Raw genomic sequence first — 20,460 nt, forward strand, 5'->3', positions numbered from 1 at the left:
TCCCATTGTAGCTTATAATAGTCAAGTGTTCTACTATCTTTGGAAATTAAATAAACTGTAGCCCTGACTTGCCTCCAGTTGTCTCACGAGGGAAGTGCGAGCGAGAAAGTCGCTAAAAATTAAGAACAGAATGGAAAGTTGCATTTCAAATCAGTTTGACTTCGCGAAAGCAGCCAAACATTGAGGCCCTATACATCGCCTGATAAATACAACAAAAATAAAGTTGAACAAGAACCACCTAAAACAACGGCGGGCACTGCTACTGACTGATCAAAACATGAGCAAAAACATGTGCAAAAGGTAGTGATAATGGCGGATTATTTAATTTATTTACATTTTGCAATTTTTCGGGCACTTTTGTACCCCACAAACAGGGGTTTCTCTTGATTCTCTGGACGCACAAACGGCGCAAGGAAAACGGGGCAAAGAAGTCATATTTTTCCCATGTCGTTGTTTTTTCTTACTTGAACACTCGACAGTTCTGTAATGTAATTGGGTTTGCACATATTTATATCAAAATCTCAAACCAGTTGAATGGCATAAAAAAGAAATTTTGAAGATGAAGTGTTCAACATGACACGAGCATGGGACAAAGAAAAATTCTGAGTCCCCGAAAGAAATCGAACCCATGGCCTCCCAGATACCGGTTGGGCGCTCTAACCAACTGAGCTACGAAACACTCGTTGTGAGCTGGGTCATTTTACTAGGTTGATAAGTGACACGCGTCCTGCATACTGCTAGGATCAGCAATGCCGAACCGGTATCTGGGAGGCCATGGGTTCGATTCCCGTCGGGGACTCAGAATTTTTCTTTGTCCCATGCTCGTGTCATGTTAAACACTTCATCTTCATTATTTATTACCGAGCTTAAAATTTACCATCTTTATTATTTACTTAAAAGAAATTTATTTGGAAGTTAAAGTTTAACTGCTCGAAAAACACGGCTATTAGCCGCATTTGGAAAGCAGTCATGCAAACGTGTGTGGTTGAATGATTCAAAGCTGTTTTTTCTTTTTTTTCTCTGGCAAAATGCTTGAAAAACACAGAAAAATTAATTTCACAGCTTAAAAAGCAAAGTAATTTTTTGCTAGCCCGGGGGGTACTCGGTATATTTTTGGGTGGAGGTTTTCCACTGGGACTCTGAAACCCTTTCCCTAAACCAGACCAGGCAAGACAACGAAAATCTCTAACCTATCCCAGACTTGCTTTTTAGAACTGTATCACTACAAGTGTTTTTAATGGAAAACCATCTGTCAACAACGTTGCCGCGATGATTTTATTTGCGCTTAGAAAAGCCTCTTTCTCTTCTGAGTTTCTATTTCTATTCTGGACTTCATTCTTTGCACCACTGATCAGTTTCCTGGCAAATGATACCCTAATCTAGACCAAAACTCTTTGATTTTTCTATACCCTATTCCAGACTAAACTGCTTGAAAATCATACCCTTCACAGTGGCACATACCTATATAGCTCATATATAGAAGTGCCCCCCCCCCCCAGGTTTGCTAGAAAACATGGCTATCCGCCATTTTGGAAACCCAGTCATACCAGTCTGCAGTTGCAAAAGTGCATCTGACTGAGTGATTCAGTGGGAAATTTCCCAGGCATGATGAATACGTCCCATGCTTTAACACATTCCTGCTGGGTTTGGAATTTTGGATTTGATTCCAAAAAACTCAAAACACCTAGATGACACAAAAAATAATTCATTTCTCGCTAGAAAGAACAGAAAAGCCAGAACATTACAGTAATGGCTCCTGGTGGAATATACTTTTATTCATGCAAGTCACATGATATCCAGAATATACCGGTAGTCAAAAGTGGATCATCCCTAACTGGGGTAATAACAAAAAATGGTATATTGTGAGGGCCTGTAAGAAAATAATATTAAATGATAACGATAATTAAAACAAGCAAAAGCATTGATAAGTGTTTCAAGTGTTTAAATGACAAAATTCATGTTAAGAAAATTATATAACAATTAGATGTTTTGTTGTTGTTGTTTTTGTTTTGTCATAATTGGAAATGAAATGGAAATAATTATGACAAAAAAGTTTGGATGTGTTGTCTCACAATTCATTTATTATACTCATCTCTTCCTACAACATTGACAAACAATTCATTGCTACTGCTTCATAGCTTATATTGAAGTTGAATTTTGTCAGGAATCTTTACTACTTGTTTTACTTAAATGTTTTACTACATCTACCCAGTTCCAGCCTCTTTCTCTTTCTCCTTTGTAGTTTGTTCTTTCAGCAAGTCGTCGCTTTTGGTTTTTTGTCAATATTTCTTTTTTCTCTTTTTTCTTTGGCTGAGTACTTGCTTCTTGGTCAAGTATTCGTTCTTCCTTAATTTCCTGCCAGTGAAAAAAAGTTACACACATGAACCACTCTAAGTCAGTTATGAATAACGCCTCCTTACCACCTGGCTATTCATCCTCATTGATTGTAGGAGTGGTTGGTAATAAGTAATAAAAACAAGAAAAAAAGTTACAGAATTAATATCACTTACAAATACCAAGGAATCAAAATGCATGTAAATGGGTTCATGTAACGTTAAAAATTTAACTGCAGAAATACACCTTACATGATTTAATGTTGTCCTCAGATCCTCCTAGGAGGGTGGAGTTTGGCTTAACAGAGATTTTTGGGCACCCACTTTCAACCCTTGCTAAAAGCCTGCCCCTCAAATTTTTGTTTGGGGAGGGGGGAGCTACAGCCCCCCTGCCCCCCTGCTCTGCCGCCTATGAATGGGTTCATCACTGAAATTCCCATGTGATGTCCAAAGGATGGTTGACATATTTACCAACAACTATCACTTATAAACTTTTATTCCTGGTATCCCACTTCATTGAAAAATTATCATAAATTGTTAACAATGTTACACATTTAGTTTTTAGTTTACTACATACTTTGTAAATAATAGATTCCCGGTTGAATAAAAGAGGGGACTTCAAGGCAAATTTTTTCTCTTTGGGGCGTGGCTTTTGAAAACCAAAATGTGGTCAAAAGATATTCTTTGACAATTGCCAAGCTATGTGTACATCATGATTTATTTTCATTGGTGTCAAAGTAACATTTGGTATCATAACAATGGTATCCAACTCAACTTTGCTTTGAACAAGGCTATAATGGGCGGCAAAAGTGTTGAGACACTCAGCTCTTCCCCCTCATGGCCAGTTGAGGGATCAAAGACATGATAAAGATAACCCGCCACGATAAGAAGACAACAGCAAAAACCTGCAGCCCTGTAAAAATGCACCACTACAATGCAGCAAACACTAGCTAAGATGCCAAGCTACCCCGTATGAACTAAAGCAGACAACAGCGACAAAATGCAACAACTAAAATGCATAAAATGACGTACTACCAAGCCCGAAGTACAAAAAACTGGCAGTAAACATGGGCAAACAAAACGCTGTACTACAATGCCCGCATAAAATAATGCTGTGCTAAGCTAAACTAAATAAGCCACACACAATAAAACCCAGTAAACATAACAAAACGACTATGTGCTGTAATAATTATAGTCCCTACCTCATATGTTACATAGAGCAAACGAGCAATGCAGAAAAAACGCTCACAAACTACCATAACTGATTTGTAGGAAATGATTTGCACGGGAAAAACGAGGACCAACATGGTAACACGATAACACGATACATCCAGGCATGACCAAGACCAATGCTACAACGGAGGTTTTTGTAAGCCAGAAGACTGCAGAAGAACGAGCAACTCGGTAGCCAACGGAGCGACATAGCCGCTGGCAACGACAAGCGGAACAACAAATGGAAAGCTAAACCCTAACAGGCAGCGTGGCTAGCCGCTTGTACGTCAAGTAAATCAATATTAGGTTGAAACATCTTCGGATCATCCTCAGCAATCTTCGGCAATCTTTGGATATCTTCAGAAATTTTCGGAAAAGTTCGGAAACATTTGTACGACCTTCGGACAACATTTTGCAAAATTATCTTCGGAAATCTTTGGAAAATCGTCAAAAACATTGTAATTGGTAGCTTCTCGTGTTCATATAAATATCTCACGAGTGAGCGAAGATATTGATTTGAACACTCGAAGATAAATTTCATATCTCCGCACAACCATGTAATATCCTTTATTTACGTCACTAGTGTGAACAACATGACATGACAACATAACAAGACCATAATGACTACATAAGGAAAAACTGATCTTTTCTTTATGTTGTTGTGTCCATGTCATTATGTTATAATTGTCACTAGTGTGAACCAGGCCTTACATTTTCTTGTGTATGCACACATGTTGATTTTGTTGCTGCTACATGTCCCCTTGGTACTGAACAGTACATGATTTTGTCCCAGCTACTAGTTGCTGCAACATGTCCCTGCAACATCCCTTGGTGTGTCACCTTTAATAAGGGAGCTATAAAGCTAACTGTAAAGACGATGGGATTGTGTTTGGGAAAAGGGGGGAGGGGGGTATTTTTTCCTTATTATATCCACACCCCCCTGTTGACAAGATTTTCTGAAGGGGCTTTGAAGGTCATTCCTGAGGAGTAGTTCCGTCTTCATTCTTTGATCTTTCAAGAATTTCTGAAGGGGTTAATAGGGTAAAAATTGGCTTTTTTTCTGATGGGGTTAAAAAGACGGTATCATGTAGGCACTTTTATCTGTTTTTTCTTAGCGGGAAAAATTTGACTTAACTTGTCAACGTGGGTGTGTGGATATGAAATGGCCCAATACCACTGTCTGTCTGTCCGTCAGTAAACCTACTTGTTCCTGTTGACCCTCCATAAGCTCTTCCTCGTGTTCCTTGGCCCAATCAAATATTGAATACGTCATAGCAGTGCCAAGGCACATTTCACACTGTTCTTTGATCCGGATTCTTATGCCCTCTTTCACTTCAGGGCTGATATGCTTGTTATAAAATGCATCTAAATTAATAATTGGAATCGACGTTGGATAATCGTGGGGCCATGAGATTTCCAACAAGAACGATTTGAAATGTCCATCTTCGCCGAACTTGTATTGAAATGTTGTGGCGTTTACTTCAATAAACTTTTCATCTGCTTCGTAAATAGAACGGAGAACTTCTCGTTCATCCTCTTGATCCTCGCTGCAACTCATATTTGACTGATCAATTTCTAGACTGTTCACAGTCCCCAGTTTTTCGCCGCCATCTTGGTTCTCGATCGCTGGAGAGAGTGCCAAAACCCCGTGGGTGGAGGGGGGCGCGGGATATTCATAGCGTGGGGGTGGGAGAGCGAAAAAATTTTGCTCGCGTTCGTGGGAAAAATAGGGGACTGTGAACAGTCTAGTTTATACAGACTTCGAAAAAAACGAAAATGTCCTGCGCAGCGTTAATTTAAACACATTGGATTATACAATACAATACAATACAATACCTTATTTTTAAATAAGCATTATTTCTAAGCTACAAAGCGGAAACATGCTTAGCTTAGAATAGCTAGTTTACAGATGTTCCACTAAAATAACAGATAAAAGAAAATTAAAATAGAATTTATAGAATGTAAAAATATATAATCTAAAATGTTTAAATGCACTACCTAAAAATATTATTATGTCTACTATGTTAAAAATGCTTTAAAAAAATTACATCTACTCGGCTAAAAAGTTAAAAGTGCGTATCATTCGGACAAATTCATTTTTACCAATTATGTATACAAGGGGTATAACGTTTAACGCTGGAAAGTTCAATGTAAAAAACTAAACGTTTCGGCAGTGCTGCATTCATCCCAGGGGGGTACTCCGGCTTGTAAATGACGGGGATGATCGAATGGAGGCAAAACTCAAGACCCCAAAAAATCCCTAAGTCTTCCGACATACACTCTTTTTTTTTTATAAGAATCTAGTTTATAAGAATATCGAGGCTGAAATTGGCGAATTTTTAAGAATATTTTAAGAATAAATCTGAGGCTGAGATTTTGAAAAGAATATAGTTTTGAGTTGAAGATTTGTAAATACAATACAATTAAATATGTTTTTAGTTGAAACAAAATCAGGTATTTTCATTTCCGTCACTTTATCTTTGTGAGGAATGCTTTGTTTAAAGCCAAAACGGCCAGGCTGCAACCAAAAGCAATGTTACATGTGCACAATATAACACGAAACAATTCTGGACACCAAACACTTGTAATTGATTACCCAATACTTGCTAAAACGGAAATGTCAAACAATATTTTCTAAGAATGTTTATAAGAATATTTCAGCCTAAAATCAGCAGAAAAATAAGAATATTCAGCCTGGGTCGGAAAAACTGTATTCTTATAAAAAAAAAAAGAGTGTAACCCAAAAAATCCCTGGACCAAAAATAACCCCGCAAAAAATCCCTTGTCAAATCACAGGCAGATCACCCTATGTGTTCGTGGTTAATTATTGTTGTTGATATGAGACGAACAAAGGAAATTTTGAAATCTATAAGGGTTACTGAAATAAAGCTCTGGAAATGACATATCTAAACTACATTTCGCTCTAAATATCTCAATAAAGTTTAATGAAACGTTTATCGACTCATGTGTTGTATTTCTTCGCCTGCGCGGGCCGTTTTAAGCGCCGTTTTAAAACGAACACATAGGGTGTGGCTAAACCAGCGTGTTTTCCTGCAATTATACGTTGCACAAAACTACAATTGAATTGTAAGAATTACATGCATCGAGAGTGGGTATAATACGGATCAAAATTGTTTTATCACTTCTTTGAATTTGTGATATATCGTTGTTCCGAGAAACACTTAACGCTTTGACGGGGAAATCGTCAGTTGTACCTTGAATGTTGCATGCGTGTAGTGGATTACGGTGCGAATTATGTCTGTATTTTTTAAGTACTTTGTGGAATTTTGAATCGAAGTGAAACTATTTCCACAGGTTTGAGGAAGTTTAAATCTCGTTTAATGCCAAACGAGAACAAGTCAAGCGAAATAAATTATTATTTTTGTGTGCATAATATTTCATTAATTCTATGTTCTTTTGGCTTGTCTCACACTTATCCTCCTCGCCTTTAGTGAGGTATATGCATATTAACAAACTTTGGTACAAGGCATACTATTAGTAGGCCGACCATATCGTTTTATGTCACCTCTTGGTCGAACATACTCCTCTAATCTCTGATTACTAATAGTATACTATATATCGCTCTCCCGCCGCGGATAGTGGGATATGAGCCATAACTCAAGCGTGTTCGTCATGTTTTCATGGTTGGGGGATGATGATTTATGATGATTTCAAGACTATAGGCGTACCTTGTTTATGGTCGGAGTCTTATCTACGCGTGATGAATAATTGAAAATTTTAAAGCCAACCTGTGAATATAGCCGCCACTCATCGCTGCCCGTACTTCGCTTTTCGCAGGCTAGCTTGGGAAGTGGAAATACGAAACATTGAAACAGAATGTTCTTGCCACAGTAGTAAAAATTTGGTAAATTCACATAATTGCTCTCTGGCAAATGTGAGCCCAATTGAGGCAAAATTATTCCTTTGACACAGGCGCACACCTATAAGACCCTATAACAAATCTAAACGTTTGCGTCTATAGCAAATCCGAGAAAATTGACAGTAAATGTGCTTATTTATATCTCGCGCAAATGTAAACCTAGTGCGAACAATTTAATTTGCACAGTATTTACTTGAATTTGTATTAGTAGTAAACGTGCAATTTATACACAGAAGGCAAATGTTTAACAAATGAATATGAAAGTTAAAAATTTCCCTTGCGAACAAAAGTACGGTAAATAAGGAGCAAATGTCATCTTTGCGTCACATTTGCACAAAAAATCATCAGGTGAAAATATTTGTAAATTACAACTTGAGCAAATTTAGTGCAAAGATAGATGCCCAAATTTGCATCATATTTGCCCAACTTTCAAACTTGGGTAAATCCATTTTTTTCGTCCAGTGTATCGAGCGATAAAAGTAGCTTTAGTTTTAGTTCAAATTTTAGGGATGAGGAGTCCAAATGTTTCTTTATGTTAGATGCACGCTTATTAATTTTCGATATCTTTGCAAGCAATAAATAGACGTGAAAAGCGATCTATTTTCAAATAAACTAGTGGTACCTATCGGTAGAAATGCCAACGAGTACAACGGGACGCTTTATGATTTTGGTCGATCAATAAACATTGCGCGTTTTCTTTGAAAATCTTCAATGTTTATGGAATAGAATGCGATTTTATGAAGGCTAAATGAGGAAAAAGTTCTAAAATAATACCAAAGTAGTGAAGATTTACTGAGAAATCTTGTAAACTTCATGCTATTTGAGAGTTTCAAGCCATTGTTGTCCGGATGCCGCTATTTTGGAAAGGCTTCCGCTGTTTTAAAGTCGACGTCCTATAGGTCTTAATCAAAGCGGCTATGAGCCACTGAACACGGAAAATATAAAATTACGAAACAAAAAGCAAACTTTTACAAAGATTTGCCAAAACAAAGCATTTCAAACTTTCCACACTGCAGTTAAATCCATTCAGCACATAAGTATTAAAAAGATTTGAGGTTTTAAAAGGTAAAAGCCTGGTCGGACAAGTTTGTGGCCAAAGATGGAACAAGTTTATTTTATAAACATTGGTGTAATTTTCGACACATCTATGTCCATGGAAAACCACATTACTGCTATTTGCAAGTCAGCTTTCTAACATCTTCGGAATATCAGTCGCATTAGGAAATATTTAAGTTTTCATACTGCTGAAATGCTGGTACATGCATTTGTATCCTCCAGATTAGATTTCTGCAATTCACTTTTGTTTGGACTGCCTAAACAAACTTTAAAGAAATTACAGCATGTTCAGAATGTAGCAGCCCGGATTGTGACACTTACGCGAAAATGTGAACATATTACACCGGTACTTTATAACCTTCACTGGCTACCTATTGAAGAGCGCATAATATTTAAGCTGCTTCTTATAACATTCAAGTGTTTATTGGGCTTAGCCCCAACTTATCTGTCTGATATGATCAAGAGATATGTTCCGAGACGTAATCTACGTTCCATGAATGGCCATCGCTTGGATGACGTCGCCTATAATTTGCGCAGCTACGGATTTCGAGCTTTTTCTGTCGCCTCGCCACAACTCTGGAATGCCTTACCTTTAGAAATTCGATCGTGCAATGGCATTTCAGAGTTTAAGCGCAAACTAAAGACACATCTTTTTAGGAAAGCTTTTAGTTAGATATTTTTATAATTTAGTGTATTTTTACAATTAACTTAGGTGAATTAGTTAGTCTTTTTATTCGTTTTAGTTCTTTTATTGATCTTTTATTTTTTTTTTTTATTATATACAAATTGTAACTTTTTTAATATAGATATGTAATTTTTAATTGTAAATAACTTGTATAGCGCTATTGGTTAGAAATAGAAATAGCGCTATATAAATAAAGTATTATTATTATTATTATTTTATTATTCCGAGAATAATTCATTACGCGCAATGCGTGATGTCTCAAATGTCACGCTGAATTGTTGTCGTTGAGACACTGCAAATTGCGTTCGGGCAACCAGCTTTTAGGAAAATTAAAGGCCCTGTTTTCCGAGAAAAAAACGCCGGACAATCCAGGAAAAATGTAGTATAGGGAATTTATTTTATAAATTCGAGAAACGAAATAAAACTCTCTTCTGATCGATAAAATCCAGACCTAACTTAATTACGCATGCAAATTTGTATGACTTCGGAATTTTCGAAGCTTTGGAAATTTTGAAGCTTTGGAATGAATTTCTGCCTCCATCTTAAATGGAATTAAATTCTAAACAAAGTTTAATTCAAGTTTCTTTCGTATTTCAATCTCTAGTTCGGGAATTTTGGCTTTTTGAAGCGAACAGATTTATAACATAATAACTTTAATAACTTTATTATTTCTATAGCGCAAAAATCCATGTATATATGATCTAATGCGCTTTACAACAAAAATTTACTTATAAAATTATTCATATCTATGTTAATCTATGTTAAAAACACTAAGAACACAAATTATATGCTATTTGAAACCTCGTTGTTATACTGACCCTCAGGGCCTGTTTACAAGCAGGTAGGGTAACCCTAGGTGCTAGGGTTACCCTAGCAAGAGGGTTTACAAGCAAAATTCGCAGGTAGGGTAATCAGAGAAACAGAGTCTTGGTACCTCACGTACGAGCTCAGTTCTTTCCCCAGAACAATCCAACACTTACATTTGCGTTTGCGTCGCTGGATAATGTGACCCAGTTCGGCCCAACGGAGTCATAAGCGGAATTGGAAACATTCTCCGATTTCGTCGAGCTTGTGACTCTGGAGGGGCGCTTACGACTCCGTTTTTCGGTTTTTACCAGGGCATTAGCCTGCGTAGCTGGCGGAATTCGAGTGCGAGTGCTTGCTTTGAGACGGGCCGGCGAACGGCAAAGAGAGGGAACCGCGGAGCCGCGAGGGAATTGCGGATCCGTAGCAAGCACTCGCACTCGACTCCCGCCAGCTACCTCAGCCCGACGAGCCCGACTCCTCCCCAATTCCCTCGCGGCTCCGCGGTTCCCTCTCTTTGCCGTTCGCCGGCCCGTCTCAAAGCTAACCTGAAAAAAAGAAAAAAGAACGCCTGATCGCAGGTTATCTCAAAGCAAGCACTCGCACTCGAATCCCGCCAGCTACGCAGGCTACCAGGGCATTAGCGCTATGACTCCGACGTGAGCCTTAGGTCTGCAAGCCTCTACATTTCGAATCACACAACAGAGATACACATCGTAAATGCTGGCCTGTGTATGACTTAAAGTTTTTTCTAATTCGGCGGATCAGTCTTTGGAAACTTTTGGCGAAATTTCGTCCCCTCGAACACGATGTTCCTGTCACGATAAAACTCTCACGAAACTTGACTCTTCTATCCCGCACACTTGACTCTTCTATCCCGCACAAAAAAAGTGACAAAAAGGTACATAATCAGCATAATATGAAGCCAGTTTTGGAAGGCATCATGAGGCACGTTAAACCAATCATACCTCTTTCGTGGACACGATGATCTATTCCTTTTATTCTACATTTTGAAATACAACATCGAAATGACCAGTATCATAAAACCAGAGCCAGGAGTGCCTAAATGTAACAACAAGTAGATTTCTTTGCTTGACCAGAAATACATGAAATTAAAATTCAGAACGTAGAAGTGAAATATCCGCCCTTCATCTGGGAAGAAATTTACACTACTCTTTACTGGTGGCTAAGAATGAAGACCCTTATTGTTTAAACAGTGGAAATAAACAACAGGCTTTAAAACCTTGTTTTACAACTCCTTTAAACTCTGCCTTTTTTTTCTTTATTTACTTTGTTTCATTTGTAATTATCTATTGTAAGTACTATAAAACCTTCGTTTAGGGGACAACCTTGGGACAACGAAAACTGACTGGTGTTTAACCACCTAAGCCAAGTATTCTTCTTGATTTGGAATAAAATGCGTTATCTAAGTTGTAGCAGTAGTCCCGGGCTACATTTTATGGTGACTTGTCACTTGTAAATTACTCAAAAATAGCTCATCATTAGAAAATCAGTAACAAAAAGACGGTTTGCAGCTCATCAAAATATTCTAATGTTCTACAGAAGTCAGTTCACATTAATAATTCTCTCACTACTTATTACCAACAAATCTAGTTGAAAAAACGTTGGTACATAAGTTCCAAGGATGAGTCGCCGGTTGGGTCTGCTAACTTGCTTGACGTGGCTGCTGCATAATGTTTGTTGGTCTGGTATCTCAAATGAGGCTTGTCAGCTAGTAGTGCCTCCATGATGACCTGACCAACTTCTTCTGGGCCCTGGACCACTGTGGTGAAGGCAGTTCGCATCTTTTTGACACAGTTGTCAAGCAGCTGTTTTGTTTCCTCGTCTAAAGGGGTGTCATCACCAGCCGTCTGGGATACATTAGCAGTAAAAGAGGTTGAAACTGGTCCGGGTTCAATTAAAGAACATCTGTTAAAAAATAAGCAATAATGGTGTATGTCACCAAACATTTGCCAATATTTGCAGTTTATACGGCTGTAGGCCCTGTTTACAAGGAGGTAGGGTAATCGTTGTGCCAGGTTAACCCTCGGCTCATGCTAGCAAGAGGGTTATCCAAGCCTGCAAAGCAATGTGTAGAATTCATAGAATAATACTCAAGAGCTCAACACAACAATACATGTTTATTCAACATGGCGACCAGTGAAAGCAAATGGTCCTAGTATGCACTGCGTAAAAGTAACATGAATAACAGGGACTTATATGGGCATAAACCTCCCTTCCTAGTACAATCAAGTTAAGTGATTAACAAAGATAATAATAGGCGTGTCCGCAAACATTGCCCCGCCTGTAGGTCTAAATTTGATGGCAAAATGCAACAAAAGCCTCAAAAGTTTCTTATAGAGCAAAGCACAGTCTATGAAAGGCGCAAATGACATAACTACCCAAAAAACTGCCTTGAAAGAGTCACGCTAGCGGAGTGGGGAACTAGGAGATCTAACAATTCTCCCACGACATGTCTAGCCTATATTGGAGCTGTTTCTCTGTGGACAGGCTGGGTAATGTGAGCTTTAGTTGTAGGACAAGGGAGCGGAGGTGTCAGCTGTTTATTCTTCTGTGTCTGCAACGGTATGGTCGCTTGCAGAACTAGTTAAGGTGTCTTAGCTGCTTTTAAAGGGGACTGTACTTCAGCTTTGACTAGAGCCGAACTGTCACGACGTATTGTGCCCTTTTCCGTTTCGATGAGATAGGAGCGTGATGACAAATACGCCCGTATGTCTTATGTACGCCCTGTAGTCTATCCCTGCATGTGTAGTTTTCGAGCGCGCGTTTGAGAAACGCGAAAGGCTCTTGAAGGCTTTGAGCGGTTGCAGGAAGATGTTCCATTGTTTAGCTGGCAAAGGATTCAACTTCTTCAAAAAACTGGATGTCAGATGTGTTTGGGGTACAGGCGGGGGGCACGTGAGAGTGTATCAGCAGAAATTTGACATTTACCAGGAACCAGGGTTGTATCGCATCATCCTGAGTTGGAAGCATGATAGCCATATTAGACAGGTCAGTTGTGGTGAGCCGTGGTACGAGTGGCTTGCCATGTGTTTCTGGGGTAAAGTTAAGTCCAGGGACATACTCTTAAAGGTGTTCACATAGGTTGAGGCAGGCGCTTCCTTTTCGATGACTGCGTAGTACTTTTCAGCATCACTGGTAGATATGGAGATGTAACAGTTAGCAAGGTGCTTTCCATTGTCGTGGATCTGAAGTGACTGAAGTAGAACTGCTCCTAGCCAAGTTGACGATGAATCTGCGTCGATAGCTGTTTGACGGCTAGGGCCCTAATGTGCAAGGACTTTAGGTGATGTAAGCATCTATTTCACTCGCTGAAATGCTGGCTGCTGAGCTTTTCCTCAATACCAAGAAGTATCCCTGGAATAAGTTGGATTTAGGGTCTTAAAGGACATTTTGGGAAACTCTCATATGCGTCAGTTGTATAGTATAAACCCTGTACTTTGTGATTACTTACCGGTAATTGTAAACACAACCAGTTGATAGTCTATGAACAAAGTTTTCAGTTTCTAAAAAAAAAACCGTGTGCTGGATTGGTGGACAAATGAAACATTATCGTAATCAACTTTCGCTGCAACGAAGGGCTGATGATCAAAACATCAACTTTTTGCAAATTTGAAATGAAAGTTTTTTTCCTTTATCAACTTTATGTCACAACAACTTCTCTAGCCACAGTGTCTGCAGTTGCAGCTTGCAAAACGGCATCCCAGACCATTAAATTCAGGCATTGGGACGGTGGACCAGCTCTGCCTATTTGTCTTTATACATTTGGACGCCCACAGAGACGTTATCAAAACTCTCAAAGCAGTTGACCGCAGGTGTTACATCTTGATCTTCATTTAACCCATCAGACCTTACTTTCAATCATTTATTCATCTGAGGATCGATTAGGGAACCGGTGTCTCTATGATATCTATACTGGTGTGTGGCTAGCGCACTTTGTTGATGTTATACCAGATGCGCTGCGCTATTTTCTTATGCTGTGCTGACTGTGGACAACATGCTTTGGGTGGCAAGTATTGGCTCTGCACTCTTCTCCAGTCATTGAGTCCACACCATTCCAATGGGATGGCGGTATTGTCCAGTTGTGGCTGGCTGCAAGTTTTCTCGTTGTTGGCTATGTATGCTCCTTTGTTTTCATGTCAATGGCGGGCTTTGGGTTGGTGCTTGGAACGTTTTTTGGGGCTCTCGTTCCCTCTCCCACGCTGCTCACGAAACCGTCACTCCTCAAGCACCCTGCTTGGAGGGCCAGGTCTCGTGGTTACTGCTAACAGGGTTGTAATGGTTACCCTTAAGGCGCCCGGCTCTCGTGCCCAAGGCTCCACTATCTTTCCAGGCACCTTCCCCAAGCTCATCTATTGTTGATGAGTTTAACAGTTGATAATTGACTTACAGGCAGGGGTATTTAGCAGAATGCAGAATGCAAAACGCAGAATGATGGTCGGCGTTTTGCTTACGGTTAGCTTTCACTCCGGTTTGCTTACGGTTTAGCATCACCCCGGTTTGCATGCAGTTAGCTTTCACTCCGGTTTGCTTACGGTTTAGCATCACCCCGGTTTGCATGCAGTTAGCTTTCACTCCGGTTTGCTTACGGTTTAGCATCACCCCGGTTTGCATGCAGTTAGCTTTCACTCCGGTTTGCATGCAGTTAGCTTTCACTCCGGTTTGCATCGAGTTAGCTTTTTATTTGTTGGTTAGGGGCATTCCACTATAGCCATTCTGTCGCCATCATTCTGCAAAATACCCCTGCCGTTGCCTATTCACAGACCTTCAATTTGCTCTACAATCATGCTCAGGCACAGCTGTAACAAGTGCTGTAAATACTTCTGATGTCGAGCTTTTATGTTCTGTAACATTACATGTACAACCTAGTCAGCTCGTTTAAATTTTTACTTTTCTGAGCATTTTTGCTTTTTTTATATTTAATTTATTTTGTGCTGTAAATATTCTATTTCTTTGTGTCTGGCAAAATAAAATGGCTGTTGTTGTAATAATATTGTCACATTGGAATGCATCACTTGGCAATAGTACAAAATTATATACCATACTAGTAATACGTGACTCGCAGGGCCTCGCGAAGCTCTGGGTTGGGGAGGGGGGGGGGGGTGTTATAAAAAAAAAGAAGAACGAACGGCGGGAGGATTCGAACCCTCCACCCGCGCGCCCCTGATGGCGATGAAAGGTTTATAGCCTGGATAGGCGTTGAGGGAGTATTATGTGGAAATCAGTGTTATTTTAATCCGAAAAGAAAAACGATAAAAATGAAAGGCTCAGGATTCGAACCCACAAAAAAAAGAAAAAAAGAAAAATAAATAAAATAAAAACCCTAGCCGGATTCGAACCCCCGCCCTCAGTCCCGAAGATCTGATTTCAAGTTGGACGCCTCACACCATTAGGCCACTAGCGCGCGGCCGCGTGACGTCATTTCCGCCACACACCAAACTCACAAATATATATATATATATGACCGTAAACTCCACACGAGATTTTATCCCGCCTGAGCCCTTTGAGGGACAAAATTATACACCCCGCTACGCTCGGCCTTCGGTCTCGCTTCGCGAGGAATAAACTGTATAGCCTACCTTACATTAAAAGGCTTAAGCATTGGAGCCAGTGACTCAACCAGGCCCTCCACAGCAAACTTTGATGCACAATAAATGCCATTGAAAGGCACTCCATTGATACCTCCCATGCTTGTGACACAAATGATGTGCCCATCCCTGTTGGACTTCATACTAGGTAGTATAGCTTTGGTGAGACGCAACACTCCAAAAAAGTTGGTCTCAAACACCATCCTTGCCTTATCCATTGTTTGAGCCTCAAGCGCACCAAACATGCCTATTCCTGCATTGTTTACTAAAAATATCACAGTAGTAATGTTAATGGCTGGTTTGACAATCAATCTGCCTTTTGGTCAATCAATGTGGTGGATATGTCAAGGGCAAGGGCAATATGTCAAGGGAGGTAAGGTGTCAGGAGTAGACATCACATACAAATTTTTAAAATTTGGAGATTGAAAAAAGTAAATAATATAAGACAAGTGACTCAAATTTTGCTTTTCTGGGCAGTCACATGCTTGCCTTAGTTTATAGTGTTGTTTTAAAATCCTTGTTTATTTTGGGCATGTGCAATTAGGATTTGATGTAATTATTACCATACATTGCTCTCATGCAGGCTCATTTTCCCAAACAACAGGTATTCAAGCCTAATTTTGCATTTCTGCCATTGGTATTTTCAAACTATAAATTACCAAAAATTCTGTTTATCAAAAACCCATTATGAAATATCCACCAGAAATATCCATGTTTTGATGCACCTATCGCTATTAAGCGGGGGGGGGGGGGGGGGGTCCCCCCCTCCCCGTTAAATTTGAAGCTTTCACTGCACGCTGAAACTAAAATTTCTCACACATTTAAGGTTTCTGATTTAAAAACTTGATTTTGAGGTTGAAAATTACTGCTTAAGCTTATAAGTATCTACTTGAATCAACAGTCTTAATGGATATAATTTACTCCCTGTTTCCTTTGTACTCGTATCAAACTATTTTTGCAACAGTGTAAATTCTCCTGCAGAGTCAGCGATGATCAGTCAGTGGGTTTAATGACTTTAACACATGCGCAGGACAGCGGGTAACAAAATTTTCTGGGGGGGAGCATGCCCAGGGACCGCGCAGGAAGAATTTGAGTGGGGGGGGGCTGAAAGTCGAACCCTAAAGTGAGTAAACTTAGGGCGGGTCCCCCCGGGAAAATTGGGATTAAAATTCAGTTAACTACTGGAAAATGCATTTGAAATTTAAAATTTAAACGTTCAGCGTTTAACAGGTTTTGGTAAAAGTATTGCTTGAAATGAGAAAAAAACGTTGGGATAACAAGACGTTGCTCCACAAAACGTTCGATAAAACTACTCACTGACCCTGACTACTCATGAACCTTTCTCGCTATGTTCCCAGGTATGTTCAGGGCTCGAGACTAACGGAAGCCAACTAGCCATAGGCTAGTAGAAATGCAGTTTTGGCTAGTAGGTTCTGGGCTTTCACTAGCCAAAATAGCTAGTTAAAATTTCAGGAATTTGATTAGAAAAAAAAACATACATCAAAATCGACTCTAAGAGAACAGAACTCACAAGTAAAATGTCGTCACATAAAATTAAAAGAGACTGAAATTAACCCTAAAGATAATGATAACAGAGCCAGTGAAGACGGCAAAGTGCCTCTGCCCAAAACATTAGCTTGAGACTTCTGGCTAGTTAAAAATTAGTTTTGATTAGCGAAATCAAAGTTGTCACTAGCCATTAGGCTAGCTAGGAAAAAAGTTAGTCTCGAGCACTGTATATTGAATAGAAGTACTGGCAAATGAGATGTTACCAGAAGGAATGAAAACAGAAAAGGCAATTTCACTTTATGTTACAAAATCAATCACCTTTAGAATAGGCTTGAAAACAAACCGTATCGTCTTACAAACTTAACCCATTTGGTGGGATCGAAACTGACAAACGATGAAACAGTCCCCCGGGGAGCCACCCTGTATATTTTTGGGTGGGGGTGTGCCGCTGGGAATTTGAAGCCCTTGCCCTATACCAGACCATGTTCAGCTGATTTTTGCAACCCTATACCAGACTAGACACCGTAAATCCCTACCCTATCCCAGACTTGCATTTTTTAGAACTGTATCACTATCAGTGTTTTAATGGAAAACCATTGTCAACAATGATGCTGCGATGATTTTATTTATGTTTAGGAAAGCCTCTTTCTCTTCTAAGTTCCTATTCCTATTCTGGACTAAATTCGTCATAACACAGATCAGTTTTCCGGCAAATGCTACCCTTTTCTAGACCAAAACTTTCTGATTTCTTAACCCTATCCCAGACTAAAATGCTTGAAAACCCTACCCTTCACAGCGGCACATACCTATATAGCTCATATATGGGAGTGCCCCCCCCCCCGGGAACAGTCCTTAGCTATAGCTTTTTCATGAGAAGTCCCCTTAAAAACCAAGCTTTTAATAAAAGGCATGATCCTGTGGTAGCCTAACCATTTTCCAATAATAACTGAAAACCTTGAAGACAACTGTCCGCATTTACTTGTTTTTTATGTATCTACGTTGAAGGCGAGTTTATTTTGGCTATAGAAACTGCCGTTACTTATGTCCATTACAAACTAAATCAATAATATGGCTTCCAGAAATGAAATATTTTCAGTAATTTTTTCGTTTGTTTTTTGATTTATTATATTTTTTTCCTTGTAGCTGTAAAAAAGTGGGGGGCTAAAGCCCCCCCCCCCCTAGCCCCTCCCTCTGAGCGGTCTCTGATGCCTCAAGCCTTCCCCCTCCCCCTTTAGCTTGGAAAGTGATGTCTGCTGTGTCACAATTGATGACTACACTGTCGAATTGTGTCTGTCAAATTGTGGTTGGCTTCACTTGCCCCAGTCTGCTGTATTCAACGCTGTTAGTGATTTTGGCATCCCCAGAGGGATGCCATTCACTAGGGAATTCGGGACGGGGGTGCATAAATTTCGGGGATGCCATTAAATCACTGTGACAGTGGCACTACACAGCTCACCAACTATTCCTATGACATATGAAGATATAAAAGAGAATCACGAGACTTACTGACAACATCAATTTTCTGATGAGCAGCCAATAACTCTTGCACAACTGTGTTCACGGAATCATCTGAACAAACATCCATGACTTTGATCACTAGTGTGTCTCCGAGGACATCTTTTCCTTGCCTTTCAAGCTCGCCCTTCTTTTCAACATTTCGCAGCGTTGCGTAAACTTTGAAACGCTTATTTTTGTCATTGGCCAACAAAATAGCCGTAGATAAACCTATTCCTGTGGAGCAACCGGTGACAAGCACGATTTTTGAAGCCATGTTCGTTTGCTTTGTGACCACACGTAGGTTATTGACATACTAACGTAAAACGGTTAAAAATTAACCCACCTCACCCCCACCCACCATGCAACTGAAACTACCAAATCTCGGAAATAACGACCCTCCGGCTGAATAAACGGAACGCGACGCATGCAGAGGTGATGACGATTCCCAAGGTAATCTAAAAAATTCAGGACATTTGTCAAAAAATAACATAAATTAAAGTAGCTGACAACTTCTGCGTTGAACGATTATTCCGGGATTTTTTAACAAAAGTTGCGTTACCTTATAGCGTGACATCTGAAAAAGGAAATATACGATACTTCTCGCAAGCAACATAGCCGAAGACGGATAACACAGGCCCATTGTATTTATAAAAGTCTTTTGATTCGATTTTTTTAGTATTTTTAGAATTTTTACGAGTATTCAATGTATTTCCATTTTTTTAATTTTTTAGAATTCTTGAAATTATAAGTATTTTTTTAGCATTTTTAGGATTTTTACAATTATTTAATGTATTTTCATGGTGAACCTGCAAACTAGATTTTAGCTAAGTGTTCTAACCATGTAAAATAAAGTTTTCTGTCTATCTATCTAGTTAGGCCTACTTAGGTCTTCCGAGCATCCAAATCACTAAACGCCTTATTTCCTGTGTATCCGATTTCTGCCTGATCTACAGCAGAAATCGGATACACAGGATTTAAGGCGTTTAGTGATTTGGATGCTCGGAAGACCTAAGTAGGCCTAACTAGATAGATAGACAGAAAACTTTATTTTTATTTTTGGAACCGAGACTGAGAGACTGAGCAGAAATCCGATTTCTCAGTCTCTCAGTCTCGGTTCCAGACCCCTTTCATACAATACTAAATAGTTGCCAAAAATTTTAACGGTCATACTTTTGAAAATGTATGTAGCTTAGCATACGAAACGTCAAGTTTATAAAAATGCGATTTTTCATAATGTTTATCACCGCTGTTTGTGTTATATTTTTAATCAAGTTACGATGGCCTTAAACCAAGAGTCTATCTAGTTATGTCTGTTGACGGAATCAAGTTTCAGGTACCATCAGAACCAATCAAATTGTAGTTTATAAGAGGAAACAATCTAACACAATTGTAGTGAGCGATTTCTTTCGAAGATTTTAGATTTGTGGGAGGCGGAATTGGTGAGTTGTGAAGTAACTGTTAACGTAGTATAAATTGAACTATGCGAAGCATTTACAAGTAAGGAACTTGCGGTAGTTTCGAAAACGCCCAAAAGAAAACGTAAGATAGTATGTAGCCTGCAGAACAGGCGGTTTATTTTTTGTGCGACCCGCAAAATAAAAACTCGCATTCGCGCTTCGACCCGCAAAATAAACCGCCTGTTCTGCAGGCTAGATAGTATGTTAGATCAAGAGAGTCTCATTTTCTTTGGATCAACTTTAATTAAGTAGACCAGACAAGCAAGTATTAGGGGTCTATTTTCCTCCATTTATCATGTGAAAATTTATAGCGAATTGTCCGAAAATTTTCATTTATCATGTGGAAATTTATCATGCGGAGCATCCATACAGGGCGGGAGAAGGCTGGGCGCCCTGATCCATAGTACGCACGGAGGTT

General features: G+C 39.4%; 2 protein-coding genes across 2 annotated transcripts; both read right to left on the reverse strand.

The window, feature by feature from the left end:
* Positions 1-1,716: 1,716 nt before the first annotated feature.
* On the reverse strand, positions 1,717-5,185 carry LOC144663842 (RWD domain-containing protein 4-like). Its single transcript, XM_078524905.1, has 2 exons — positions 4,750-5,185; positions 1,717-2,355 (listed from the first exon to the last, which is right to left on the reverse strand). The coding sequence occupies exons 1-2, from the start codon at positions 5,101-5,103 to the stop codon at positions 2,161-2,163; spliced, it is 549 nt and encodes a 182-aa protein (XP_078381031.1). The 5' UTR covers positions 5,104-5,185; the 3' UTR covers positions 1,717-2,160.
* Positions 5,186-10,950: 5,765 nt separating this feature from the next.
* LOC144662058 (retinol dehydrogenase 8-like) lies at positions 10,951-18,890 on the reverse strand. Its single transcript, XM_078522792.1, has 3 exons — positions 18,595-18,890; positions 15,571-15,844; positions 10,951-11,899 (listed from the first exon to the last, which is right to left on the reverse strand). Exons 1-3 carry the CDS (start codon positions 18,857-18,859, stop codon positions 11,581-11,583), a joined length of 858 nt encoding a protein of 285 aa, XP_078378918.1. The 5' UTR covers positions 18,860-18,890; the 3' UTR covers positions 10,951-11,580.
* Between the last annotated feature and the right edge of the window lie 1,570 nt (positions 18,891-20,460).

The sequence above is a fragment of the Oculina patagonica genome, chromosome 8 (assembly GCF_052425735.1).
Source record: "Oculina patagonica isolate OP01 chromosome 8, crgOcupat, whole genome shotgun sequence".
Classification (NCBI taxonomy): Eukaryota; Metazoa; Cnidaria; class Anthozoa; order Scleractinia; family Oculinidae; genus Oculina; species Oculina patagonica.